Raw genomic sequence first — 14,672 nt, 5'->3', positions numbered from 1 at the left:
GATTATATCCAGGAGTAAGGATCAGTAGAGTAAGAAATGCAAAAATTAAGATAAGGGATCCTAGGATTATGGTGAGCATATTGTTGAAGTGGTTGACCAAGAACCATGAGCAAGTGAACTAAAGATGGAAAATGATGTATTGGGAGAACAGGAAGTGATTGGAGGAGGAACCATTTGACACATCAAAGAAGAGGTTCAAGAGCCTGTTAAGCTGTGGTCACATAGGTACGTGGCTTATGGTATAGAGAGAAGTCAATGGACTTTAAAAAGTCTAGGAAAAATAAGGGCAGGATGTCATAATGGTCGACAGGTATACCATACCAAAGTTACTGAGGAAGAAGGTGGGTAATGAGATGGATGGGAAGATTGATACTTTCTTGGATATATGGTTTCATCAGTATAGGTACTCCCTTGAATAGTGCATTCCTAATTTAAGTGTTAAAATTGATGGTTTGGCTAAATATATGAAAATTATAAATCTTTTATTTACAAAAGAGGTGGAAAGACTGAAAGCAGAGGAATACAAAAGGGTAGAGAAGACATTAACCTATCTAACTAAATATTATTCCAGTGCTTGGACTTGTTAAACCTTCGACTGGAACTAAACTCTCTGCAGAAGACAGGAAGGGAAAGCCAGCTATCCACTCGCCCAAGTTCCCTCCAAGAGGCAGGTCAAGACAATGACTTGAACTCAAGGTGACTCCTGAGGCCAACTTTCTCCTTTGAGCCGACCTTCTTCTTGAAGTAAACTTCCTTCTTGTAGTCAACTCTCTTCTTGGAGTCCATTTCCCTTGCCTCAGCAATTCAGGGCTTTTTATAAGTGACTTCTTGTCTCCTCCCTTCTTCACAGGGGCCAATCACAGCTTCCAAATAGTCTAGCACTGCCCAGGGGGCAGTGTTTGTGGGAACCAGTTTGCACTTTCTGGAGTGGTGAATACTCATTGAAAGGGTTCACAGTTTCTGAGAGTTTGAACTCTTCAAAAAGTTCACAAGTTTCTGACTATTTGAGTTAGAAAAAAGGGTAGAGCTCTCCAAGTATCTTGTTAACTTCTTACCTAGCACTAGGTAGGGTATAAATAAGTGGTTAACGAGCTCCTTCACCTAGTTCAAACTTATGTTGAGTTAGTATTAACCAATGTTAGCTCCAACTAGGCTAAGAGAATAAAGGATTCCCTTTCACAAGTGTGAACTCAAAGAGAACCAAGAATTCCTTTTTACACTAAGTGCAGTGGGTCTTCTTCTGGATGTTTTACTATTACATGGGTGACTTTGGAGAATTCAAGCTGTCCACCTGTTATTTCTCATAATTCAGTGCAGAGGGAAAGAGGGAGAAGCTGATCTCTGATGAAGCATAGTGCCTGGCACATAGAAGGTGTTTAATAAATGTTTGTTGATTAATTGCATTCTCATTAAGCATTGACTCTTCTTCAAGTCCTCCCATAATCTTCCACAGGGAGTACAATGGATCTTCTTATGGATGTTTTGACATTACATGGAGAATGCAGGCTGTCCATTTGTATTCTCTCGATTTCTATGACCTGGATGGTTCACCATCATTTCTGATCACCTCTTTGATATCTTTATACAATCTCTTGAGAAAATTCTTCATTGGTAATATATTGTGGCCTATTCACAACCACCAAGAACCTTTCTGTTATCCTGTAAGTGATTTTCAACTTTACTTAATGAGTTTAGTGTTAAGATGTCTGGTGTGGTAACTTATTAATGACTAACCATGAGGAATTTATGAAAGCTAAGCTTTTGTAGAAAAACTTAAAAAAACAAGGAACACAGTGCCAACTAACGTGGCCTTGTCAGTCACCATCCAAATAAAAACATCTGGGTTCCTTTACAGGAAATGAACAAGCGCTTTGATGACATTTATGAGATTTAGTCACCTTGCTAGAAAAACAGGATGAAGATATATGGGGTCCCAAGATACACAGAGTCCTCTGATCTCTCCTGTGGTCATATCCAGACTGTTTAGGGTAAGTAAGTAATACTTGAAACCACATTTCCCTTGGGCTAGTTCTAGTTAGTCATTGTATTTTCTAGAGACAGACAAGCATGGATTTCTATGGCCTTCCTTATTCTTTCACTGTTAAAGGATCAGAATGTTTCTGTCTAGTATCTTACAAATTTCATCAAAAGAACATTAAAATAAAAAAGGAGGTAAACAACTCCCTATGTGTATCCACTAAGCTAGATACCATAGAGGACAGCTACAGTGAAGGAAATACATCAGTTGAGTCACACAGAAGGTCACAGGAGACAAACCTATGGTCTCAAATGTCCATATACAAATATACAAAGTTTAGGCAACAAACAAAAACAACCAGAAGTCCTGATGCAATGAGACAGAATTGACTCAGAGGCATAACTTATTTAAAAAAAATTTTTTTAAGGAGAGATAAAATACAGCTATATATATATACATATATATATATATGCTTATATATATATTCAAAACTGTTACTTCCTGTCTTAGAATCAATACTGTGTATTTGTTCCAAGGCAGAATAATGGTATGGGCTAGAGGCACTTGAGGGTAAGTGACCTGCCCAGGGTCACAAAGCTAGGAATTGTCTAAGACCACATTTGAACCCAGGACCTCCAGGCTCTAGATTGAGCTCTCAATCTACTGAGCCACCTACCTAACCCCAATAGCATTGTATATTAAAACAATATACTCATGTGAAGAAATGTAACAACTAGAGGGGGGAAAACATGGTGGTGAATATTTGGTTGAACATCAATGGAGAGCAAATCGGAAGCAAATTTTTGTCATAGGTGTCAGAAGAGAATTTCTCTCTCCATTATGTCACTTTGTTTAACATCATCTCTCTCAGTGATTTGGAAGTCAAAGATGACTGAGTAAATTTAGGTATAGCCAAGCCCTCAGAGAAAGGAAGTTAGAGAACCAACAAGACAGGAAACTGATTCCACAGGCCCTGCCTCCTGCTGGGTGGCCCAGGCAAATTAAGAAACTATGGTTGGTTCCTGAAGTGTGACCTGTGAGAGCTAGTGGGTGGAGAAAAAAGCTTATAAGTGGAGAGCAAGAGGTCTTTGGGGTCTTCTGGCTGGAGTGTGAAGAGCAGAAGGAATCATTGTTGGAGTTAGCCATAGGTCCAAGACGGCAGCAAATAGATTAGTAAGCTAAGTACCTCTCTACCTCTTTCCTACCTTTCCCTCACTTTACTATTACTACTGTGATTTAATAAAGTTATTAAAGCTACTAGCAGCCTCATAATTTTAATTATTACATAGGCCATGTGGACAGAGAGGAGAAACAAATGAAGAATTAAGGATTCTAAACTACAAAGACATGATATAATAATGACTAGAATTATCCAGATATCTTCTAGAGCTCTTTCTGTGAAAAAAAGAATAGCTAACAACTTTCTGCCTTTCCTTAGTGATAATTTCATCCTTCAAAAGATAGAGGAGGAGCAGCTAAGTGGCTCAGTTGAGGGCAGCTAAACTCAATGGACAAAAGATATCTGGTATCAAAAACTGCCTAGCTGTATGATCCCGAGCAAGTTACTTAAACCCCACTGTTTATCCCTTACAGCTCTTCTGCCTTGGAATTAATATTTTGTACTATATCTAAGACAGAAGGTAAGGGTTTAAAAAAAGGGGGGAATTAATGAGGGGGGAATTATATTGTAGAATCATTCTTGCTAACAGAGAGAAATTATTTTCTGGAGTAGAAATGATGGGAATCTTAGGGGGCTTTAGGAGACCCAGTAACTTCTCTTTCCCTCCCAGAGTTTGTGACAAAGGAATGACAAACTAGGAATAATCTCTCATACATCTTAAGATTTTGATAGAGCAGATTTCAAATGATAGGATAGGAAAGATGCTATGAACTAAATTCAATGGGGAAAGTCAAGGAAAAATGGAAAACTCTAAAGAATAAAATTATGAAGCTAAAAAGAGAAACAATTATGATCAATTATTTAAGTATTTCATTCTTGTCAACTTAAATTATTTATTTATTTGGGGGGGTCAAGTGTTATTTATAATAAATTTAAATATTTAGTAAAATTTAAAAAAATATTTAATTAAAGGGAAAAATGAGAGTTCTCTGAAGAGAATGCTATGGATACACAAAGAACTAAGATGGTGGTAAGGGTAGTTAATAGAAGATCAATATTATATAAAGAGCTAAGGTTAGTGAAAAAGCTAAAGACAACGAAAAGTGGTTTTTTTTGGTTTTGTTTTTTTCAAACTATAATAGAAAAAATAAAAATACCAAAGATAGGGTGGTTATACTGCTTGGGATAGACGGTAGGATAGCATTTATTGGCCTACTATGTGCCAATATATAGAGAGTATTAAGCTCAAAATACAAAAAGAGATTCTTGATAACAAGGATCTTCTACCATTCTCCTGGGAAAGATGGAAATATGTGGATCAGACGATAATTAGGAATCATGTAATGACATGCAGTGACAGCTATATTTGGCAATGGTTGAATGACTGGACTAAAGGAAGAGTTGTTAATGGTTCAATGTGAGTGTGAAAGTCTTCCCTGGAGTTCCCAAGGGATTTGTTGTGGTTCTTTTATTCAAGACTTGAAGGCACAAAGATCATGCCTATCAAATTTTCAGATGATGCAATGCTGGGAAAGAGAGCTAATAATGGATGACCATCATGATTCAAAAAGATCGCAAGAGATCAGAGCACTAGATTGATTCTAAGAAGAAATTCAGAAGGATATAATGTACAGTCTTACCCTTGTGTTAAAAATAAAGTTAGCCTCAAAAGTATAGAATGAGGGAGGTATGACCAGAAAGTAGTCTATCTAGAAAATATCTGGGAGATTAGTGAACTGTGGGCTCCCTAAGATTTCAATGAGTCAGAAATGTGATGTTGCCAAAATAAAATTAATGCAATCATGTCTCAAGAGGCCTGACTTCCAGGAAAAAGGAGATGATGGTATTGCTTTTACTCTGCCTCATACTCAGAGCACATCTGAATATTGTTTAATTCCAGGTGGTTCAGTTTAAGGAGGCTATTGATAAGCTAGAGAAGGTCAAAAGGAGGGCAATCAGGAAGATGTTGGGCCTTGAGTTTAAGATATACAGCGATTAGCCAAAGAATCTAGAGATATTTAAATCTTGAGAAAGGAAGGCTCAGTGGAGATGTAATAACTGCCTTCAAGTATCTGAAATGCTGTTCAAAGGAGGAATTAGAATTATTGCCTTTGGTCCCAGAGAGCAGAATGGGCCATGGGCAGAAGTCAACTAGAAGCAATTTGAAACTTGACAGGAAAACCTTACTAACAATCAGACCTATCCAAAAGTAGAATGGGCTGCCTTAGGAAGTATTGAGTTTCTCCTTATGAAGTGATACAAATATTGGATAACATTTGTCTGGTATATTATATTGAGGACTCTTTTGAGTTTATATTAAACTAGATAGCTGTGGGAAATCTCTTCCAATTCTAAAATGTTGTGATCTCCTTCATTTGATAGTGAGGAAAGTTAAGTCACAGAGAGGGACAGTGATTTGCCCAATATCACCCAACTAGAAATCCATATAAAAGGACAAAATAAAGATAAGCTAGGCACATCTCCACACAGTCTATCACTACCACCATCACACACCCATAGACTAAAAATAATGCATGACAAATTCTGCTATAGAATTAGAAATGAGGATAGGTTATTTTTGGAAGAAATAACTACAAAGAATTTTGAAAATAGTACTTTTTTTTACTTGTAAAAGTACATGCATTTAAGAATTTCTATTCATATACTTGTATAACCCAGTGGAACTGCTTGTCAGCTCCGGAAAGGGGAAGGAAAGAGGGGAGGAAGACAACATGAATCATGTAACCTTTGGAAAACTTATGTGTAAATTTGTTACTGGAATAAAATAAAGAAAATAATTATCCAAAAAAAAAAAAAAAGAATTTCTATCTATTCCCTTGATAAACTATGAAACACTTTAGTACCCTCAGCATTACAATGATCCAAGACAATTCAGAAGGACTTATGACAAAAAATGCTATCCACCCCCAGAAAAAGAACTATTAGAGTTGGAGGCCAATCAAAGCATACTATTTTTTCACATTAGCTATGGTTTTTTTATGGTTTTATATGAGTATGCTTTTACAACAATGACTAATACAGACGTGTGTTTTGCGTAATAATACAAGTATGAATCCCAGATCAAATTACTTGCCTTCTCTGGGAGGGGGAAGGAAAGGGAGAGAAGGAGACAATTTGAATCTTATAATTTTGGAAAACTTATGTTGAAAATTGATTACTATTTTATAGTTTTCTTGAGGAAGTAAAAGAATTGGTGAAAAAGTTTTGGTTTAATGAGTTGTAAATGTATATTATTCTTAAAAATAAAATAGTTGTCTAATAAGCAAATTAAATTTGACTTACCTTGAGCTTGTCCTGAAAATCTGAACTATGTTAGGCTTAGTTTTATTTGATTTGGATTAAGAAGAGCAAAAAAGAAGCAGGTGACTCAGTAAATCTCTTTATACTCATTTAGTTTGAAGAATATTCTTTTTAAAATGTCTATTGAAAAATCATATGTTTTGTATTGCAAGAAAGCACTATATAACCTGTATCAGACTAATTATTGCCTTGGGGAAATGGGTGGAAATGGAGGGAGAAAATTGGAATCCTAAAATGTCAGAAAACAATTGTCAAAAATTATTGCTTTATGTAACTGAAAAATAATCTAATAAAAAAGAAAAATTATATATTCACACATCATTTTAAACTAGTGTTTCATTTACCATAATATAATCCTTGCATTTGCAAGAAATTTAATTATTTTTATGGATATTTATTTTGGTTAAAATTGACTAACAATTATGGAAAATTATGAACTTAACCTCTGTAAAAAGCTACTCTGTTAAAGTTTATTATTCACTTATAAAATGTTTTAAAAACAAAAATTTGTTAAACATACCACTGAACTCAATAGCCTTGGCTGAATACAGAATTGGGAGTGAGAAATTCCTGAGTTCCGTGCTATTTAGACTGATCCTGGGCAGTTTAACTTCAATTAACATTTAAGTCCCTACTATTTGTAGAGGGTTATGGTAGATAAAACATAAATATTTAAATGGTACCCCTCATGGAATTTTAAATATATTGAGGAGACATGACACATACTCAACTAACAAAAATTGAGACAGTCTGATGCAGCAGAAAGATTTTTGGATTTGTAGAAAGAGGATCTGTATTTGAATTCTATTTCTATTACTTACTGTGTAACCTTGGAACAGTTACTTAATTCTGGGCCTTAGTTTCTTCACCTGTAAAATGAGGGGGGTCAGACTAGATGACTTCTAAAATTCCTCCCAGTACTAAGGCTATAATCTTATGATGCTATCTATGGCTCCTGTACAAGAAAGGCCTTTCCTTCAGACCTACAGCTCTCTTTCCTCAGAAAGGTAGGCATGATCCACATTGCCAGATATTATACAACACCTGTGATCACAGAGGAAAATGGCCCCAAAGTCCTGGCGATGTCGGATGACTCTGCCGATGGCTTGATTAACTGCCCGGGAAGCTTGCTGGCGGTACCACTCGTGCCCAGATAAGTACTAGATCAGATGCAAAAGAACCAGTGAGGTTGTAGCCCACTGTCTGGGGCTGCGCCACCCTAGATCCTGGCACCTCCACATAGTCACAACTCCTTTCAAAGGCATGAAACTATTCCAGAACCTTGGAAGGAAGTTTCTTGTCATCACCATTGCCAATGATGATTGTTATTATTTTTTAAAGTCTTAGTATCAGTTCTAAGACAGAGGAGCAGTAAGGGCTGGACACTCAGGGTCACACAGCTGAGAAGTGTCAGAGACCAGGCTTGATCCCAGGTCTCCTGACTCCACATGGGGAATGGGGGTAACCCCTTATCTTCAATTAACCAAGGGTAGCGCAGCTACAGTTGACAGTCTCCATCTTCCTTCATATTCACTTTGGGTACCTGCCCGCCCTCTGTGCCATTTCTTTACCCCATGCTCAGGTTTGGAACGGGAGACATCTGGGCATTGGTGATATACTTAGATGTGGATTCCCAGTATTCCAGAAACAAGGAATATGAGGTTGATCTGTAAGCAGGCGGGAGTCAAGAAGAAGGGGTTTCTGTTCTTACCTGGCCTCCTGCTCCACTCTTTCCTCTCATCTCATCAAGGAACTGCATCTTCAAAATGACTCTGGGATCCATTCGTGGAGGAAACGGGAGACCAGTGATGATGACTCCACGGCCATTCATATCTGCAAAGTCTAAGCCCTCGCTAGCCTGAAGGACAAAAAGATGGCAGGATTTTGAGGTCTTTTGTACAAAGTCCAGTCTCTAGTGGGATGATGTACGGGTGACACTGGCTGGACAAGGGACACTAGACATGGCTCTGTGTACGGGTCAGAGGCAGGATTCAGCCTCCAGGCATTTAGAAATGGCAGCACAGACCAAGTTCTGGAGATAGCGGTAAAGCAATAGACTCATGGCCCCTAGGAGTTGTTCTCCAAGTATAAAAACTCAGGCTTATCCATAATAGTCTGATGTAATAAAAGTGAAGCGTGTAATTTGGTATTTAGGATTTTTCTGAGTCTAGGAACTTTGGTATGGTGCAAACACAGGTTCTTACCTTTCCCCGGCACACAGCCATAAAAGTAGCTCCATTTGATTTAGGACAGACGATTTTCTCATAATATGCATCAATAACCTAGAAGACATCAGACAAGATGTCAGGCACATGCCCTGTTCTTCCTTTACAGAGAAATTGTGGAACGGGTATGCCCACAGCCCAACGAGGCAGGGAGGAGGGGTCAGCTTTTGAAAAGGACTTATTTGTGGTATAATTGAAAGAAGTTTCCTGACCAATTTCATTTGAAGGGAATGGAGTCATCTATGTGTTTTACTGGAAAACCACTGATTACTTCAAGCTAGAAGGTGAGATCACAGGAAGAAAAAACTATTTTATTCCTCACATTTCTATCTCACAAGCAGGTGGCCATCATACAGTTTAACAAAACAAACTTCAAATAATTTGCCTGTGAAATTTTTTCCAGTGATAATGAATGAAAAACCATATTAGCAAGGAGGTAAAAAATAAAAATGTCCAAGTCAGGGACATGGATATCTTGAAGGAAGCTAAGAGAGGGCCTCCCCCTACAGAAAATGCTTTTGATTCTGACTGGTGAGAAGAATGATCTCAGGAGTCTTTTTAGTGCCTGGGATTCACAGTTCACTGACATGACTTCAAGGCAGGAAAACTCACCAATTTCCATGGCATCAGGATTTCTCAGTCACTGCCCCATGCTGGGCAAGAAAGGATAAGGGAAGGTGGGACCAGGGGAATGGGGATTTCACTGCTTCCCTCTCCCAATTTACTTTCTTCTATAGTCAGAAAAAAATTGGACGCATGACATAATTCACCAGAATCAGAAACATATTTCTCAGGCAACAGTCAAACCAAAAAACCAAAACAAAACAAAGCAGGGTGAGAGAGATGAGCCACTGTCCTGAAGGAATGGCTCCTGGACTTCCTTCTAGCCATTCCCACGGTAATGCTAAGGACCATGTGGAGAGGAACGTGCTCAAAGGGGAGAAGAACAGTGAGGCAGAAGCTTGGATGGAGTAAATTCAATCACACAAAGCAGACAAGGCAAAACCAAAAAATCAAGAGAGTGGGCCAGCCCGTCACCATCAGTTCACGTTACAGACCTCGGTAAAGCCTCCTTTACTTCTTGGCTCCACAAAAATTGCCTTTAACTCTTCTATCTTTCTGGCAAAGTCATGGTCCTGTCGAGAAGACAGAGAAGACAAAGGATACAATGAGATTAGTCCCCTCAGATGAAAACCCTGATGTTGTAGTTCTCCTAAAGGCCAGGAAGGGAGCTAAAGCTTTCTTTTCCTTCCCAGAAAAATAGAAGTGTCTTTGCCTATGCTCCACCCTCTCTAGACACAGATTGTTGCCAATCCCCTCTCTAGCTCAACGCTTTTTGGCATACACAAAATATGAACCCAGTGAGAAAGCAACATACTCGCCAGTACTCAAGACTTTTTTCCATGACAGGGTATGATGGGAAGAATACCAAGAGTCCATGAGGCACAACTCGGGCAATATTCCCTGAAAACACATTCAAAAATGGAATGTGTGAGTCCAATACAACTTTACATTCTGATCAGATCCTGCTTAGATGGGAATCAGAACCAGAAATATGGAATAGAGAGACTGGGAGGGCTGATTTGGCATCTAGTCACGGGCAATAGCCTGAATGAAAAGCCCTTCCCCACTTTCACAAATACAAAGATGAAGGTAGAAGCCATGATCCAGGTCTTGGAAATACCCTGAAGTGTAGGTTATTGATCTTCTCAGAGAAGCCTTCTGCTTTAATCAAAACACAACCAAAACATGTCAACCCTCAAACTATAAGAAAATGTTTACATTTCTTGAATTAGGTTGAGTAATTAAATAAGAGGTAGTGTGCTACAGTAGAGACAGCTTTGAAGTCAGGAAGGCCTATATTTAAGTCTTGCCACCCCTACATCCTGGCTGTGTCCCAGGGCAAGTCACTTAATTTCTCAGTACTCTGGCCATCCCTCTAAGGATATATGTTGAAGAGAAGGTATTAATCTATATTATTAGAGGGAAATTTCCTCACCCGGAATTTGCCTTTAATAATAAAACCAGAGGTATAGTCCCTATCCTTAACTAGATTTTAAGTTTCCTAGGGGCAGAAATTGTATTGATTCTTTAGTACATTCTTCAAATATCTCCTCATAAGCAGCTTCAATTAAAATATGCTGTATCAAACTTCAATTTTATACTTCTTACCTATAGTTTTTCCTAAAGAAGACAAGCATTCATCAGAAAACCTAGGGAAGATAAAAAAAATCACATTTCTTTTATTATCATTTAGTGAAGTTTACCTAGAAACTCTACTAATCCTCCCTCTCTGTGCCAAACAAATGTGCTTCAAACACATTTTGAGTTACTGATTCAGTCCCTTTCTTTTCCCCAAAGGTATTTGGCCCAAACTTTTTGATATTAGGAAGCTAAAGTCATGTCAGGAGGGGATACAACCTGATTTTCCTGGTACTCATCTCAGATTTAGCATGCTCCCATAGTACACACCTAGGCAAAGATAAGTATAACTTTCGGGTATAAAGACAGAGGGATTAATCATAATTCTTAGTCACAGTCTCTTGCTAATTGGCAGGCTAGTTTTACCCTCCTGATCCTAAAATCTCCTCACCCTAACAGTTGGGAGTAAGAAATAGTCAACATCTGACACATAAAACAAAAGCAAACCAGATGAGTATATCAGTGGGAAAGTCTGATATGCATGAACAACTAAATGATAAAAGGAAAGAGAAACAAGCTAATCTAGAATTAGAAATGATTTACTCATTGTTTGGTTGTTTATTGTCTTAAATGGTTTCATGTATTATAACCACGTTGATTTTTTTACCAATCTGGATTATATTACTTAATTCATGACAAGATGTAATGGAAACATACTAAGAGCCAGGGAATTTCCTAAAAGTGATGATTCAGTCCTAAGAGAGCTGCCTCCAGCTGTCAAAGCTGGTTGAAGAGTGAGGTCAGGAGAAGTTTAGGGTTTAGGGGGATAATCTATTTACCATACACTGCACAAAGAGCAAAGTCCGAAAGAGTCAGATGTCAGCAATGTGATATCAAGAAGACAATATGGTGGAAGCAACTTGGCATCCAGAGATGGGAGTACAACTGAAAAAACACCTGGTCTTGTATTCCAGAATACTGACTGCACAATGAATGCCCAAGTTGGAGGAGCATTGCTGAAATCATCAAATCACTCCCTTCCTCCCAGAGACCATGTCCTCCCCAGTGGCTCCCTTTCTTGGTTAGTATTCCTTAGAGGAATCTAGTATTCCTAGAGGAATCTAGACCATCTATCTCACTTTTGTATCTGTATCTTTAGCACTAAGCAGAGTGCCCAGCAGAAAGCAGGCATTTAAGAATACTGTTTCCCTTAACTCCAAATTCCTCTCAACTTTCATGAAACAAGAAACACAACCCTATATAAACCACTTTAAATAAGTGAAGTTTATTTTCTTATTGAATGGGGTGATGACTTCATAGATTCTATTACTTGTGTCTTTTGCAATACCAAGCTTGTTGCTTCAAAAAAATTCATTACATTATTTTAACTCCTAGGTCTTTTCTATTGTTATATATATATGTATGTGTATACGTATATGTGTGTATATTTATATATATATGTGTTTGTCTTTATCAAATTTTCTAATTCTATTTCTATTATACACTGTTCCCCACCCCCATCACAGGGGCCATATACTACCTGTTCCTATCATATCATTCATTTCCTGAGTCTTCCTCACAGACAAAATTACTGAAGCTGAAGAGTTCCCTTACCTTTTATCGTATGCAGAACTCAGTAATACTCCATCAGGGCCTTTTGGAACAATCCCCACCCAGATCTGATGTTGATCAATAACGTGAGGATTCTCTAAACAAACATGGAAAGGGCTGAAAGCAGGAAAAGCAAATAAAAACACTAATCAAATGATGGCATAGTACTGAATTGCCACATGAGGATGTGGTCATTTTAACATGGTTTCAGTTATGCACCCACTATGGAAACTTAGTTGTTTTTCTTTCAGTGAAGAGACTATTGGTTTAATAGTGTTGCAAACACTGCCATGAACAGGTATTATGCAATGTCATGCACTAGATGATGTCAATTTTCTGTTTTAATTACTTGCAAGGAAAGAGTTAGAGCTAGAATGAAGGGAAAAGGATGGAGTTAATATCCATAAATATTAATATAAAAAGAAAAGGTATCCTTCCATTCTTTGTGGGAACTATGAATATGGAATATTGTATATACTATCAAGCATGTTGATTGGTTTTGCTAAATTGCTTTTTTCTTTTTTAAAAAATTTTTGTTATGAGATATAGCTGGCTACATTGGAGGAGATAGAGGGGAGAGGAAGAAGAAATATATTTGGAAAGGCATATAATATAAAATTAAAATACAAATATTTAAAGAATTAATTTACTATTCATTAAGACTAGTAAAAATAAAAACAAACAAAACAAAAGGCATTGGTGGTCTTCAAGTAGAGGCTAAATATCAAGAAGTCTGTAGTACGGATTCCTTTGGGTTATAGATTGGACTAGATGGCCACTGAGGTCCCTTCAGACTCTATATAATGTAATCATTTGAAAAAATTTTTTTCTTTAAAAGGATTAAGATGTTCATCAATTCAGATAAAAGGGAAAAAAAACTAGTTTCTGAGAAAATAGTGAAATACAGAATATAAATTTTTATAGATCAGGGCAGAGGCAGGTAGGCAGCTAAAAAGACACTAAAAGATTTTCCTTTCTACCTCCAGATATCTTACTAAACTAAATAGTTAAGTTCCCAAGCAGCTTGAGTGGGGCAAGAGGAAGAAGGGTAGAAATGATAAGGAAATTCCCGAAAATTTCTAAGCATTCTATCCAAAAGAATTTTCCCAGTCTTGTAGGGCAGAGTCTCTGCCTTCTCTCAACCAATTTCCACCTCTTTCCCCCAGTCTTTAATTTGCTTGGTCATTGATTCTGTTCAATTAGCAAATGAATTTAAAGTCATTTTTTTTTTATCATACTCCTCTTCTTTGAATCTAAGTATTTACTGAATACCTTCTAAATGCTCAATACCGGCAATTCATGCCAGATATTCCTTAAGAAAGTTCTAGCTTCACTAACCATGGGGCTGACAAAAAATACTTACATTTGCATCTCCATGGAGAAGGAGGAAAGTGGAGCTAGAGTTCCACTGGTGAGGATGATGGTACGCACACCTTGTTGAATTAACTCATGCATGCTAAATCCTGGACTGAAACACCAGTAGCTCAGTATTTTTCCTGCAATTAAAAAAGAATAAACTTCTAAGGCAATCACAGGGAAGAACCCATGTTTCCAGAGAAGATCAGCTAGTCCTATGGTCTCCATTATGATTTTTCTGTTTGGATGAGGTTAATATCTAAATGTGTGAAATAGTTCCTATGTAAATAAGCACCTTCCTAGAGATCATGTAATCAATTGGCTAGCAATTTTAAATTATATTAGTGGTATCTATGTGATTCTTTTGTTTTAATTTTTTCTTTTCTCATTTCCTCACCATTACTGACTATATTCCTCATTTTAGAAATATATAAGAGAATACAAATGTAGTCAGGGAATAGAAAAGGCCAATAGAAATTTTTTTTAGGCCACTAATGCCCCTCAGGTCGCACTATGACAAATCCTATCCTGGCATCACATGAATTCAGGTTATATACATGACAGGGAGAAGATCAGGGATATATGACTATAGGAGGTTCAATCATGAGAAATTGACATGAGCACAGAGCCAAGATGGTAGGGAATCACTTGAGCTCACCCAAATTCCCCTCCAAATAACATTAAAATGATGCCTCAAAATGAATTTTGGAGTAGCAGAACCAATAAAAGGACAAAGCAAAACAATTTTCTGCCTCTAGACACCTTAAAAGACTGGCAAGACAAATCTGTCTCAATGGAGTAAGAATGGAGAAGAATCTAGGCAGGCCATGCTTTAGCAAACCAGCAGCAGGTCTTGGGGGGCCTGAATCAGTGCTGGAGACAGCAAGAGGTTTCTAGAGCTCTCAATCGACAGATGACA

At 37.6% G+C, this 14,672-nt stretch overlaps 1 protein-coding gene across 1 annotated transcript in view; it reads right to left on the bottom strand.

The window, feature by feature from the left end:
- Window positions 1-14,672, bottom strand: part of RTEL1 (regulator of telomere elongation helicase 1) — a 109,102-nt gene that overhangs the window by 40,104 nt on the left and 54,326 nt on the right. The window contains exons 16-23 of the mRNA XM_044663881.1: window positions 13,761-13,893; window positions 12,401-12,514; window positions 10,817-10,857; window positions 10,023-10,108; window positions 9,703-9,780; window positions 8,624-8,701; window positions 8,131-8,277; window positions 7,464-7,579 (exon numbers count right to left, since the gene is read on the bottom strand). Coding sequence (XP_044519816.1) covers window positions 7,464-7,579; window positions 8,131-8,277; window positions 8,624-8,701; window positions 9,703-9,780; window positions 10,023-10,108; window positions 10,817-10,857; window positions 12,401-12,514; window positions 13,761-13,893 — 793 coding nt within the window. The remainder of the gene's footprint in view (window positions 1-7,463; window positions 7,580-8,130; window positions 8,278-8,623; window positions 8,702-9,702; window positions 9,781-10,022; window positions 10,109-10,816; window positions 10,858-12,400; window positions 12,515-13,760; window positions 13,894-14,672) is intronic.

This window comes from Gracilinanus agilis, chromosome 2 (assembly GCF_016433145.1).
Source record: "Gracilinanus agilis isolate LMUSP501 chromosome 2, AgileGrace, whole genome shotgun sequence".
In the NCBI taxonomy this organism is placed as follows: Eukaryota; Metazoa; Chordata; class Mammalia; order Didelphimorphia; family Didelphidae; genus Gracilinanus; species Gracilinanus agilis.
This window is presented reverse-complemented; position numbering and strand designations above follow the sequence as displayed.